At 34.2% G+C, this 15,005-nt stretch overlaps 1 protein-coding gene across 1 annotated transcript in view; it reads left to right on the forward strand.

Moving 5' to 3' along the window:
- Positions 1 to 14,555, forward strand: part of LOC108737760 (vascular endothelial growth factor receptor 1) — a 29,109-nt gene extending 14,554 nt beyond the window's left edge. The window contains exons 5-26 of the mRNA XM_025978934.1: positions 2,951 to 3,158; positions 5,519 to 5,667; positions 6,118 to 6,280; positions 6,341 to 6,470; positions 6,535 to 6,722; positions 6,777 to 6,922; positions 7,981 to 8,122; positions 8,932 to 9,123; positions 9,184 to 9,345; positions 9,799 to 9,926; positions 10,287 to 10,452; positions 10,512 to 10,615; positions 10,693 to 10,843; positions 11,213 to 11,299; positions 11,614 to 11,769; positions 11,834 to 11,894; positions 12,123 to 12,230; positions 12,305 to 12,414; positions 12,484 to 12,764; positions 12,828 to 13,039; positions 13,095 to 13,200; positions 13,328 to 14,555. Coding sequence (XP_025834719.1) covers positions 2,951 to 3,158; positions 5,519 to 5,667; positions 6,118 to 6,280; positions 6,341 to 6,470; positions 6,535 to 6,722; positions 6,777 to 6,922; positions 7,981 to 8,122; positions 8,932 to 9,123; positions 9,184 to 9,345; positions 9,799 to 9,926; positions 10,287 to 10,452; positions 10,512 to 10,615; positions 10,693 to 10,843; positions 11,213 to 11,299; positions 11,614 to 11,769; positions 11,834 to 11,894; positions 12,123 to 12,230; positions 12,305 to 12,414; positions 12,484 to 12,764; positions 12,828 to 13,039; positions 13,095 to 13,200; positions 13,328 to 13,924 — 3,747 coding nt within the window. The 3' untranslated portion in view covers positions 13,925 to 14,555. The remainder of the gene's footprint in view (positions 1 to 2,950; positions 3,159 to 5,518; positions 5,668 to 6,117; positions 6,281 to 6,340; positions 6,471 to 6,534; positions 6,723 to 6,776; positions 6,923 to 7,980; positions 8,123 to 8,931; positions 9,124 to 9,183; positions 9,346 to 9,798; positions 9,927 to 10,286; positions 10,453 to 10,511; positions 10,616 to 10,692; positions 10,844 to 11,212; positions 11,300 to 11,613; positions 11,770 to 11,833; positions 11,895 to 12,122; positions 12,231 to 12,304; positions 12,415 to 12,483; positions 12,765 to 12,827; positions 13,040 to 13,094; positions 13,201 to 13,327) is intronic.
- Positions 14,556 to 15,005: the final 450 nt, after the last annotated feature.

A 15,005-nucleotide genomic window follows, 5' to 3' on the forward strand; every position in this document is an offset into this window, starting at 1 on the left:
TGATGAGTGAGCGATGCGTCCGCGTGGACAGCTGCTATACAATAATACATTTCCATTTACCTCCTCTATATCCATACAAAATATCTATCAAACAAATAAAATTAAAATTTTCTTTTGAAAAATGAAACCATTCCATCAGTATTTTCTTATGACGTTGTCACGTTCAACTATCGTCAGTAAACCGACTTTACAGACAACCGATTTTTTTTAGTTCTTCTAGTCTATTTAAAAAATATCAAAAATAAAGATTATTTAGATTTAAAAATTAAATGTTTGAGAAGTGTGTGACACATTTTTAGATCGACCTATATGTAACGATTCCCTCGTGTAATGGTTACCGTAGTCGATTTGTTCGGAAGCTCTCCTCGATAAATTATGCATGTAATGTTCCCTTGCTTCTATAATAGGCTGATATATTCAAAGTTTATTCTCCTAACTTCCAAACAATTTGCCATCCTTCGCTACCGATTATTTGGATAAACGTCATGAGACATGTATGTAAATGTCTTTCTGAAGGCTAAATGATGAACATTAATTTTAGAACTAAAGCCTCTAAAATTCAAACCGTTTGAAACTCTTTATACAACAAATCTAAAGTCGTTTATAAGAAAAGCACATAACAAAGAGGCCACTCTTATTTTATGATGTGCTTTTTGGGAAATTCCTATAAAGCTTTCTGCTTCTACCATCTTAATACTCCAGAGGGTTTGACTGTACATAGACGAACGAAACCGCTTATCTAAATGTAAAATTGCGTATCCCTTCGAATGACAAAGTCAAAGGGGTTTGCCCTGTTTTCGAAACTACTAAACCTAATCCCATTCAATAATCCTTTAAAGTATCCCTGGTGGAATTATTTTCTCTCTAGTTTATAATCCCACTTTGACCCTGCTAATTTAGTTTTAAAAGTTTTTGCTTATTTGATCACGGTTTGGAAAATTTTAAGCTTATTATATAGTATAGGGTTGTTCGGAAAGTAATTTCGTTTTTTTTGTGGAAGTGAAAGACAGTTTTCGTATAATAAACAAATACTTTATTAAATTATATATTGACCGTTCTGGTCCAACACCTTTTGCCATCTTTCTGGTAGTAGCATAATTCCACGCTCATAAAATTTTTGGTCTTTGCTGGCAAAAAACTGATCGCCTCGGTTTTTGACCTCCTCATTTGAGGTGAAGGTTTTACCGTCTAAAAAATTTTGGAGTGACCGGAACAAATAATAATCCGATGGTGCCAGGTCTGGAGAATATGGTGGGTGTAGCATTGTATCCCATTCAAGCTGTAAAAGCTTTTGGCGAGTGACCAAACTTGTGTGAGGTCTCGCGTTGTCTTGGTGAAACACTACACCTTTCCTGTTGATTAGTTCTGACCTTTTCTGTTGAAGTGCATCATTCAGTTTGTCCAGCTGACGACAGTAGACTTCCGAATTAATCGTTGTGTTATCCGGTAACAGCTCAAAAAAAACGATTCCTTTAAAATACCACCAAACAGACAGCATCACCTTTTTTTGGTGATTATCGGCTTTGGAAATGGTTTGAGCCGGTTCATCTTTTTTGCTCCATGACCTCTTGCGTTTGACGTTGTTGTATACAACCCATTTTTCGTCCCCAGTGATGATGCGCTTCAAAAACGGATCATTTTCTTGACGTTTGAGAAGCGAATCGCAGACGTCAATGCGGCGACACAGATTTCTCTCTGTGAGAACATGGGGAACCCATACATCGAGCTTCGAGGATAATCCCAGGCCTTTCAAGTGGTCATAAACTGTTGAATTTGATAAATTTAACCTCAATCCGATCTCACGTGTTGGAAAAAACGAAATGACTTTCCGAACAACGTTATAGATACCCTACTTTGAATTAAAATGCTCCTTTTACATACCAGTTTATGCAATTGCCTATTTAATAAGAACGACAAGGTGCAAGTAACATTTAGACAACATGAATTATTCATCTGACAGATAAATCAATCAAAATGGAACATCTATCTTACATAATATATTTCCAAAGGAAAATATAAGCCTATTACCCATTAAGTTCTCTTGATTAAAAAAATGTCTTGTACGTAGTACATATCGCGTGGTTACTTACAAGGAGTGTCTTTGTATACTACATAACGTTCACGTCACACTTTGATGCTCTCATTCCAATTACCTATATTATGGCCCTTCATCAATTTGATTACACATCGACAGCCAATTACGTTAATAATAATTATTAAGAGACTCTTTGAAGCGCTTATTAGCTTCCAATTTGGAGATGACGCCCTCTCCGTTGCTAAGAACTTTTAATTTGTAAAGCGCGTGGAAATCAAAAACGTCCTGTCTTTGAAACACTCATGATATAAAGGAAAGGTATATTTTACGACTTTAATTTGATTGAAAAATTGAAATATCCTAATACACAAAATGGATCCAGTGAAAGCTCACCCTATAGTCCAGGCAAGACGCCCAGTGACTACTTGTTTCTTAAGTTGAAGAGCATTTAACTAGGACGCGCTACAGTGATCATAACAAAATTAAAGTAGCTAATTGTTTATTGAAAATGAACTTTTTTTTATTTTTAAGATTAGACGACCTTATTTGTGGGATTACTCGTCTATAGTCCAAAGAATAGCTGCAATACTAATAGAGCTTTTATAATGTCTGTGAATACACTATACCTTAAATATTTATTATTTTTTCTTAATAATTTTGACTCCCCATAGACACTACCTTTTAATACCCTGTAAATAAAATTAATTGAAAAATCTCAGTTTTGTAGACTATTGTACAGGTTTATCTGCAATTATAGTTTCATTTCTGTCATGTCGCATGTCACCCACAATTTTTTTTTACTTTTTTGGATAGAGTACGAATTGTAAATAAAATTAACATTCGTAGCTATCCTCGATTCATAAACGCATGTAGGTTGGACTGTTTACTAACATTATATTTACTTCTAATTGAAAGAATAACGACCATTTACTGAAGAAGGTGCCGCTGAACGTAGAGTACGAAGATGGTAACATATACACGTTTCGACCTGAATATGGTTTCATCAGGAGCGAGAGTATTCATTCAAGAATTCAATCCAACAACGAGGAGTACCATTTTTATACATGTGTTTTCTCCAGGAATTGGAAAACGCAAAACAGATCGCTTTTGCTATCAGTACAGAGTACGTAAAAAGAACGTTTGAAAAGAGTTTACTTTAATAAATACTTATACAATAAAAATAAAGCAAAAGGCACTGGCGGTTGGCAGTTTGAACAAGAGATTTCGAAACTCAGGGCAGAAGATATTTGAAGAAATATAGATTATTGAGCGTTGTTGTTTTACAAGATACGTATAACAGTAGAAATAGGTACAGTAAAATTATTGAGAGACTGCGATTACGTCATCGACATAATCTGTACGAATCAATTCACAAGGTAATGGCTACATTGTAATTTTCTGGAGCTGTCATTCTAATGACCTAAAAATATTATAATAGGTCATAGATGTGGTGGTCGCTGAGGTATACTTCGTTTACTTTCTCTAGCGATGTGCCCCATCTAATGTCATAGATGCGCACTGGCAAAATCGGAGGTAGGGAGAAAAAAGCTCATTATACTCTCGACTCTTGTACATTAAACATACTTTTTCGTACAGTACTTGCCAAAAGTATTGTTCAATCATAAATAGTAGTGCGTGTCGAAAAGAAGCTTTAAAACCTTTAATATGTCTTCAAATATAAATAAACATCTCGTTGGTATTTTCAGTAGTAATTGGTATCAATAACAGCACATTCGAGCAATGCAATTTTAGTGGATAAAATGGTCAATTTTTCTGTGCAGTACTGTACGGATTATACGCTCCTCACCGGTTGAGAGTTGTTTCCTTCCTTTTCTGGCCTAGTGCTGTTCTTTTCTAGTTTGCGCCGGTCAAGCTAAAGGTCACATCGCTAGAGAAACTAAACGAAGTATATTAAGTTAAATTTAGTTAAGGTTTGAAGGAACGCTATATGATTCAAATGACCACTGTACAATTCCGTTGGTATATTTGTCTCTCAACAATGTTACTATATGCTGAAATACTATTACCACACACATGAAACTGTATCAGTTATCGACTGGTCTACAAGAACGTACTGTACAGAATGAAGTGTTATTTCAAAATCATCACAAAAAAGCCACTACTTATCAACAAACTCAACTATGTTACTCAATTCTAATTAACGAATGTGTTAAAACTGCTTAAGAATTTAATTTGCTTTAAGTTGTACGAGTCTAGAGGAGGTTCTATATCTGGTTCCTAGACAATACGAAAAGATGGAGAATGTTCCAGTTAATAAACCTCAACCCCTTGCAATTTAATTTAAATGTTTCAGCGCAAAACTCAGTTTTGCATATAAAGTATCTAGTTAAGTAATTTCGGTTGAAACTGCCAACAGTCATGTTTTGTTACAGATGGACGAAAATGAGTTTTACGAGTTTGATCCCAAATACGGTTTCTCGCTATACATTAACGATGAATTTACACAACTTTATACTTGTTCATTTTCATTGGGAAATGTTTCTAAAGAAATTGAAATTTATGTACATGTAATACGTAAGTACATCGATCCGAAAAAAAAAATAAATGGAAGGTGATGGCATCTTGGTTACGGTCAATGTAGCTTGCAGTCAGTTCTTAGTATATCTGTCTTTGCTTTATAGTGGTTTAATTGAATCTACAGCTAACAAACGAAACCTTTATACGATACCTACTACAAAAAAAGACAAATTTTACAATCTTTTGCTTCAAAAGGCATCTATCTAAATTATTAATTTTGAAAATGTGTATGCACAAACGAAAACTTCTATTTATTTAGCCTAAACCCTTTCCAAAATGAGTTGTTATTTATAAAAATCCGAATATATTATGAAAATTATCCCATTCGATTCGTTAACACTGAAGGTTGCTTTTAACATATTTCTACTCTTTTAGATTTTATTTGTGTCCTACTGTTAACAGCTTAATTTAACTTAGTCCCTTTAGTTGTGTTAAACTTAATATACGAATTGGGAAAGACTTTTGGGTCAATAATTGCAATAGAAATCAATTAACATTAACAACAAGGTGTTTTATGTGTTATCACTTTATCATTTAATTTGAAAAATCAATATCCTTATGAACCTGTTGAACATTTTTGGATTCCACTAAAGGTGGTAATATACTACAGATGGCGTTTACCACGCTGTTAGTAGTGATTCACGATTTCAATATCGATGAACTTAAACCCTTTTTAAAAGTCCTCCCGAATCAGTATAAAAAACTGCTTAATTTTCATATTTTTCTTGTGAAATAATCACTTACTTACTTACTTTATTATTTATGTATTGCTTCAATGTATAGATGTACTTAAAATAACTACAAACGCATCTAGGAAGTAAATAGCTTCAAGATCTATGTTTACCATAGCAAAAAAATTCTTTTGTAAATTGATGTTTTCTTATACATTTCCAAGATGCGTTCAAAAATAATTCGCATTTTCTAATTATTTCTTTTGCCTTAAAGGAAAATCACAAGAAGTTGCTATAACATCTGTTAATGACTTAAATAATGGTCATACAGTGGTAGGAGAAACTTTGAATCTGTCTTGTGTCATACATACCGACGGAAGTTTCGCTCAGAGCTGGTTACTACCAAACCCTTCAGCTGAAAAGGTGAATATTCTGTCGCCAGGTAACAGTCGAGAGAAACGTATATAGTATCATTTAATGATACCGTTTCAATGTATCAATCAATGGTTCGTTTTTGCGGTAGTAAAAATTTAGACGGCGAGCTATTCGGTCGACCAATCCGAACTCGCCGAATGATGCAGCTAGAATGAGCAGCAACAGATTATTGATCCCTTCAGTCCTTTGCGTTACATTGGTGGAAGGGGAAAGTTCTATTTCGAGCGTCATCAATGTCAACGTTACCTAACAATTGAGCAAGTGGTTTAGCTTGCTCACTAATGAGAAACCGTTGGAAAATGAATTCTGTTTAGAAAATAAACAATTATAGCTACTAATTTTGAAAATATGCACTCCTTACGTGAATTAACCACAAAATTTTGCTACTCGGATATCATATATTTTAATGCTCAATAATTATGTAAAATTGTATTGCAGGAAAAGAGAGTATTTAACCAATCATCAGATATAAGGGCAGAATCAACGCATATAAGAATTTTAAGGGTTGTAAATACAACCCTTGCAGACAGAGGGGTTTACACGTGTGTCGTATTTGACCATTATAATAGAGTTGAATCAGAGTATTACGTAAATATTTATGGTAATCGAATGCAATAATGATAAAAAGTAGCAAACACCTAATAAACTGTTCCAATTTAAGATACTGACGAACATTATTTGGAATTACATGAAGACAACGGAGTGTATGAAATTTCCGCTCTTGCAGATACCAAAACTTCTGTGACATGGTCCATAAATGTTACCGCCCATCCCGTACCTAAATTAGTCTGGTAATATTGTATCTATTTGATATATACGTAGTTGATAACAATCTAATACATACTAAATTTCCAGGTACAACAACAGAAACGAAATAATATTAGGAATGGACGACTTTTTAGGAAAATACAACATTACAAATCAACCACATAGAGCAACTCTCCAAATAAATGACGTTTCCATTTCCGACAGAGGTTATTACGAACTAATGGCATTCAACAATTTTGAAAAGAAAACGTTGAAATTATTCTTGAACGTGTCAGGTATACCGATGCATTTGTAAAATTGAACTGAATTTTTGATTTCCGAGTTTCCAGGAAAACCCATTCTTAATTTGGAGAAGCAAGATTTCTACCTCATAAACAAACCGGCATTTGCTAATTGCTCTGTGTCAGCATTTCCCAAGCCGAGAATTTATTGGACGCTGGAAATGTGTCCAGATAATCCATGTAGCTCGCAACGTGTACGTATAAGGGAATGAAATTAAAAAAATAACTAAAGTGCGACATTCGTTGTATTCCTATTTAAGTATAACGATTTCTGTCAACTGAATTAAAATAAAATATCATCATCATAAGGTCGTCAGTTCTAAGACTGGTTCGACACGCCCTTCCACTCCTTCCTAAGTTGAACTAATCTTCGCATTTCTCAAAAACTAGAATAATCTACATCCTTAGCTATTTCCGAGCAGTAATCTAGTCTAAGCCTACCTCTACTCCTCTTAACTCCCGTTTCTTCCTCTAATATGTCTCTGACTAAACCTTCATGCCTGAGAAGGTGTCCTACCAAACTATCTCGCCTATTTCTTATTGACTTCCATAGAGTCCTCTGTTGTCCTATTCTTTCTAATACCTCATCATTTCTAACTTTCTCTATCCACGGTATCCTCATCATTCTCCTGTAACACCACATTTCGAACGCTTCTAACCTTTTCTTTTTCGCCGCGCCCACCGTCCATGTTTCGCACCCATACAGCGCCGCGCTCCAAACATACATATTTAACAATGTTTTTTGAATTTTATAATTAATTGTTCGCGAGCATAGAAATGACTTCTTTTTATTGAATGCAACTTAACCCTGCGCTATCCTCTGTTTTATATCCCTACTACTCCTTCCATCCTGACTTATCTGACTTCCTAGATACCTAAAATCAGTTACTTCTTCTAATTTTTCGTCCTGTCTTTACATTCGCTCTTTCCCTACTTTTTCTTCCCTTACATACCAGAATTTTTTATTACTATAATTTATTTTCATGCAGTTCTGTTTTGTCAATATCGCTTTCATTTTATTTAAAGCTATCTCTAACTCCTCCTTGCTGGATGCCTTATACTGCTATATCATCAGCAAATCTAAGCATACTAAAATAAATAAACAAATTTTGAAGTAAACTTATTGTCATTAACAACTGTTTGAGTGACTTCTATTTCGCAGGAATACTTTTAGAGAATAACAAATATTTTATCGTATATATAAGGAGAATCTAACAAGCAAATACAACTTTTACTTTAATTTATATTATAGATATCCAGCTTGGAAACGGAAATCAGTGACTTTGAAATCATATCGACTGTCACAATTGTACCACACCACTCAGGAAAACTTACTTGTCATGCCAATAATTCATTAGGAGACAGTAATATTACTGTAAATTTTGAAGTTACTGGTAAGTTCTTCAAAATATGTGATATAAAGATTAACAAAAATTGTCCCAAAGAGACAGGGCATCGGGAATCGTCCAATAGAGAGATTAAAAGTGATAAAAAAATATTATTGATTTACCTATTATAACTAATAAAAAACATTTCACAGTATTTTATGATAAAAGAGACTCAACAATTGTTTCGACCATAGACTATTATCAAGAGTAAATAGTAATTTACATCTCTCTCCCTGATACTTATCGATGAAATGACATATTTATTCAGATACTGTCCAGGTAGAAAACAGTATTTATTTTCTGAATAAGTTATTTCCTCTTTTGATAATAAGGAGTAATGAAACCTAGCCAGATATTTTTATGTATTTTATTCTATTAGTTACAAAAACGTTTCACAGTCAAAAGTTCTAAACTGATTAATTAATTTTGTCAAAAAACAGCTTAATTTTGATCTGACATTTAAGTAGGTACGTAGTAGGTAGATATGATTTTTTTTATGAAGAACGTATTGGTTTTGCGAAAATGAGAGACCAAGGCCAAAACTGAACGAGCAAGACGAAGACTAAAACTATTACCGAAAGGCTAAACGAAAATTTATTACTTGCGGTGGATGTATGAGTTAAACTATTTGAAGCAACTTCAATACATTCTTTTCTTGCTTTACTAGATTTTAGCACTAAATATAAAAAAAAACATTACCATTACTTGAACAAAACACAAAAAAGAATTTTCAAAAATACTCAAACTCTTCAAAACCACATTTAAAAGAACAAATAGCAATTAACAAACCTATATGTGCAAGGTGTGATTTGTAGATGTGGAACACGGTTTCGCTCTTTGGAATCCTAACGATGATTTTGAGACAAACGGAACCGAAACATTTAGTACTGCCGTTTTGGGTGAAACATTAACACTGTTCTGTGGAGCTACTATCGGGTACTACTCCAACAAATTACCGTGGTATTTCATCAATGAAACTAATGAAATTGAAATGAAAACAGATGACCGTACGTCCAAAAAATAGATTGCTTTTTAACTTTCACATAACTGACTTTTTATTTTAACAGATTTTAGAATTGATAGAAGCTATACGAAATATTCATACCGTTCGATCCTTACAATTAATAAAGCGCTCGCTGCTGATAAGGGGAAATATGAATGTAGAGGTGAAGAAATATCGAATGATATTCGAACCAATAAAATTGCTCAGGTATATCTTGACTTCAGAGGTAAGTTCTATTTAATAGATATGGTAAAGTGGGTTAATGGGAACAGCTAATGAATAAAAATTAGAAAGAGAAGACTGTGGTAAATATTAATTAAAAATTAAAAGGAATATTCACCCCTAATTACCACAAATAATTTTATTTGAGCGGACACGTGCTTCGCCCACTTCATATGTGGGCATCATCAACGCGAGACAGTCAGTCAAACACGTGTGCGCTCAAATAAAATTATTTGTGGTAATTAGGGGGTGAGTGTTCCTTTTAATTTTTAGCTAACGAATATTAAGCCAAAAACGCTAACACCTTAATCGAAATGTAGTCTTTATTCAAACAAAAATAAAAGAATTTAATTGTGGAGAGACGATTACAATTTTTACAAAATTGCTTTGCTTCTCTCTACTCCCTATTTAAATACCGCTTAGGTAAAAGAGAAAATAAAAAATATTTTTGTTACAGAACCAATGGCTCCAGTAATAATTCAAACGAATTTGAACGAAGAGACTTTTGAAACGAATACACCGGAAGAAGTCGAATTTTTCTGTTTGGCAGAAGGAAATCCAAAACCGAAAATAATTTGGTTAAAGGTTAGTCGATATAAATAATTTAGTAGATAATAAGTATATATGTATCTCAGTAGGGGCGTACATAAATTATGTAAAGCAAATTTAGGGGAATCTAATAGAACGTTACGTAACGGAGAGGTACGGGGGGATGGGTCAAGCCACGTGTTATGGTCCCGTGACGTAAAAAAGGGTCAAAAATTGATTCGTTTCACTTTTAAATTATAAATTTATTAAGTTTCCATTGTGACAGATTCTTCATGTAGTTTATACGTAATAATGTAACAAAACGTTACAGAATTAATGAATTGACATCTTATAATTTGTTTTGGAATCTACTTAAAATTGGATACTAATGCAAAAACTTTATAAAACTTCCTCTAGGATGACAACTATCTCTGGAATTTGAATCAAACAAGGATAAAGGTCGTGGATCACAATGAGCGCCTCATTTTTTCCTACACTCTCTTTGAAGACGAAGGAAAATATACGTGCCAAGCACAGAATAGATACGGAATTACAAGCAAATCAGTTACCTTAAATTTCAAAAGTAAATAATCGAAATTTATTAAACATCTTTTTGTGGCTAATTTACAATTTTAATTTTAGATAAATCGGAAATAATCACATACATAATAGCAGGGGTTGTTGTATCAGTTCTTATTCTAGTGGCTCTCATCATTGCTATTATTAGAGAACAGAAACAGAAAAAGGTAAGTCGCCATTTTTCCGTCAAAAAAATTAAATAAACAATTATTTGTCTACAGTTTGTGCCTTTTTTAATTTGTAGAAATTGATGCAAGAGTTAAAAAGCATCGGACTTATGAATTTCGAAAAAGGCGCATTGGAAAATTTAAATCCCGAACTAAGAGTAGATGATCAAGCGGAACTACTACCCTATGACACCAAGTTTGAATTTCCTCGAGAAAAATTAAAATTAGGTACGCTATTAAATTATTATTATTTATTGGACAGGGTTCAATATCGGACATTATAGAAACTCAATTATTAGTGCAGTAGTTGATCGATAGCTCGTTTACTTTACGATGAGGCAGAAGTAGAAACTTCCTCCCTCAACCACGCATGCGCACTGCGCCTTTTGCCACTTCTCAGTGGTAAGAGGACGCGCATTGTTGCGTCCGATAAGGTCATCGTTATCGTCTACATGTTAGAAAACATTAATAAATTGGAATAATTTTTATTGGAAAAATCAAAATGTATCGAATAGTTTTTCTTAGTGCGCGTACATCAAGGGACATAATCATTTTATTTGTATGGATAAGTGTTAATTTAATTATATGATATTGAAGGCAAGCAACTGGGTGCCGGCGCTTTTGGTATAGTAGTTAAAGCGGAAGCTAANCGACATAGCGCTCAAGGAATTCCTGTGACGCCCGGTACGCACTATCAAACCAGAAGGAAGCACTTTTTTTTTAATATTAGGTGATAAGGGTTTACGGGTTTATTTATGGTTTTCTCATGTATTATGAAAATAATAAAAGGTGCAAGAAATGGCAAAATTTATGTATCACAGCTTTTCAAAACTTAGCTTTCAATTTTTGCAAATGGTTTAAAATAACCCAGTTATGAAAAATCTACGTTAAAAATTCGAGGGATTGTATTTTAATCGTAACAAACAACAACAAATATGTACTGTATTTGATGTCTCACCAAAGGACGAAGGAGAATTTTACACATCATAACCGGGAAGACTCAACTATTGTAGCGGTTAAAATGGTAAAGAGAAACGCCGACGCGTCTCACATAAAATCGCTAGCTTCAGAACTCAAAATAATGGTTCACTTGGGCAATCACTTGAATGTGGTTAACTTATTGGGGGCCTGTACAAAAGACGCAGCAAAAACCAGTAAGACAACTTTAAATAAAATACAACAACAGAAGTCTTCGAATAATATCTTTGTTAATTTTAGGAGAACTTTTAGTTATTGTTGAATACTGCAGGTTCGGAAACATTCACGATTTCCTCATAAGGCATCGACAAAATTTCATCAATCAAATCGTGAATTTTATAATTAATTGTTCGCGAGCATAGAAATGACTTCTTTTTATTGAATGCAACTTAACCCTGCGCTATCCTCTGTTTTATATCCCTACTACTCCTTCCATCCTGACTTATCTGACTTCCTAGATACCTAAAATCAGTTACTTCTTCTAATTTTTCGTCTCCTATCTTNGAAACATTCACGATTTCCTCATAAGGCATCGACAAAATTTCATCAATCAAATCGACCCAAAGACGAAAAATGTCGATTTTTCTATAGGATCTGATATTCTACAACGGACATTATCTGTTTCAAGTAACAGAAGGTAAAAATTTGTTATAAATATTAGTTTTTATAGTAGCATTATAATTCTTGACAATATTTCACATGTGCATGCAGCGATGCCACTAGTAATTCTAACGAATACAGAGGAGAAAACTCAGCAGTTAGTTGCGGAACAACACAAACAATGTCAACCACATTAGGAACTTCACCTAACGGAGACTCAGGTACCCTAAACGCCCTTAATAATGTCCCTTTATTGAAGTACATTTCTCTTTTTTGTTTGGATCTTTTAGAAGATCCTTTTGTAACAAGTAACAACAGTATTCAACCGGAATGGAGGTCCAACTATAAGGGAGATTACAGAGGAATCGTGAAAACAATAGCCACCAGGGACCTGATATCCTGGGCTTTCCAGGTGGCTAGAGGCATGGAATACCTAGCCTCAAGAAAAGTCCTTCACGGTGATCTCGCTGCCCGAAACGTTTTATTGGCTGATAATAACGTGGTCAAAATTTGCGACTTTGGACTAGCCAGAAGCATCTACAAGAGTGACAATTATCAAAAGAAAGGAGACGTGAGATATTAATTATTTTTATAATTCCCGAAAAAAGAAGAAGTAACTGGAAATTGTTTTTAGGGTCTACTTCCGGTGAAATGGATGGCAATTGAATCAATTCAGGACAGAATCTTTTCAACCCAATCGGATGTTTGGTCATATGGGATCGTTTTGTGGGAATTGTTTTCCTTAGCCCGCACGCCATATCCAGGAATGGAGGCCAACGAAAGGTTGTACCAGAAACTCCTCGAAGGATATAGGATGGATAGTCCACAATACGCATTCAAGGAAATGTATGTAAACTATTATAATACGTATTACTTATTAAAGGTTGCCGTTTAATTACAGATATCAAATAATGTTGGAATGCTGGCATCCAAATCCTATTTGTCGACCATCTTTCACGAAATTGGCTCACGAGATTGGCCTTATGTTAGAAGAAAGCGTAAGACAGGTAAGACTATTTAAAATTTGAATAGTTTCGATCTGACAGAATTAATAATTCAGACAACGTATTAGTATAATTATTTACCTAAAGTAACAATATTCAAAATAGAGTAACGTAATTTTTTAATTTTCAGCATTACATCGACCTAAACGACCCTTATCTAAAAATGAACACTCATCGTCTGGAGAAACAGGAAGATTATTTGGCCATGTTGAGTCCACCAGATTTCGCAAATCTGTCTTCTCCAAACCACTACATTAACGAGCCTACAATTAGTGACACAGCGAGTCCGGCGAACTTTGAAAACTCGGGTTATCTCTGCATGAAACCAAATAATATATTTAGTCCATCTCCGCTGGATACGTCAACATTCGTTTTCGACAACAAACGGAAACCTTTGGAAGATTCGAAAAGCGACGAAGGTATCGAAATGGAACCTATGCTAGGAGGAGGCAATGAATCTGATTACGAGAGTCAGCCGAACAGTCCAACATTTGTCAACAGTTTTTCTAACCCAAGTTACCACGTACCACCCAAAATAACGCTTCCGAAGAACAATCTTAATGTCTTACATTCGATTGATAATTATGTAAATATGCCCCAAAAGCAAAGTGCCATTGTAAATAGTACAAACAGTGATTCGAGAGATGTAAGTGATGGTGCTAATAATGACTATACACATAACTATGTAAACAATAGTAGCCGAGACTGGGAAAAAATCATCGTATAAAAAATCTTCATAAATGCCAAAGTTTAGTAATTGCACCACTGTAAACATGACAAATGAATACTCAATCTCTATTAGTCTTAAAGACGGTCATGAAATGGATTTGGAAAGAAAACTTCAATAAGTGATTAAATAGAAAATTTTTCTTGCCATAATTTTTTCCAATCAGATATTAATGAATTTTGGCTAGGGGCCGTTCGTTCATTTCATCACGCTGTTTTTGCAGCTTTTTGGACTCCCCCTTTGGCGTTCCTCGTCGCACAAGCTGTTATTTGTACATTTTTGCTAGTGGTTAATTCTATACAAACATCACGTGCCCCCCTCCCTATGACCACATTTCGTCACGCCCCCCCACCTCTACCCCCTCATCTCGTCGTGACGTAATAAAAATCCCTAGCAATAAACAATTCCTAATTTGATCGATATGCGGTTAACAGTATTCTCAACTGTAGATACTTAATTATTTTAACAAAAATAATAAAGAACGGATACTAATAAGGTATTATTTTGGATCTCGCGTAATTACATAAAATGCCCTTATTGAAGGATAGTCACTGACCTACAAATGGTGCAAATTATAAATATTAAAATATTATATATTGTTTTGTATATTACCATTTTGTAAAATATATTGACAACTAAATGTTTATTTTCAGTGTCTTATTTTGCCATTCGTAAAAACAATGTTGCAATTAAGCTAAGTTTCTTTTAGTTTATCGATTCAAAAATATTGTAGCGAGCACGAGCGTGTTTGTGTGCGATCGGGCACACGTGTGCGTGAACGGCTTATCGATTCGCCGACTAGCCTTTCTTTATGGGCGCCGTATTTGTAAATGTGTGTGTCGTACCTGCGTTCTGGGAAAACAGTTAAACAGTTTAAAGAAAAAATAAACTATCCGGATGTTTCTAGAAGGTTTCCGAAAGTAAACGAAAGAGTATTTATAAAGGAAGAGACTATCGCCGAGAGGGGAAGAAATAAATTGACCGTTGCAGAAGTTAATCCAGGAATAAATTGACAGTGATAGAGGTGATAGTGCAGTGAATAGTGATACATCAACAGTACTATAAATAAATAGAATAATTC

The sequence above is a fragment of the Agrilus planipennis genome, unplaced genomic scaffold (assembly GCF_000699045.2).
Source record: "Agrilus planipennis isolate EAB-ADULT unplaced genomic scaffold, Apla_2.0 scaffold185, whole genome shotgun sequence".
NCBI classification, from domain to species: domain Eukaryota; kingdom Metazoa; phylum Arthropoda; class Insecta; order Coleoptera; family Buprestidae; genus Agrilus; species Agrilus planipennis.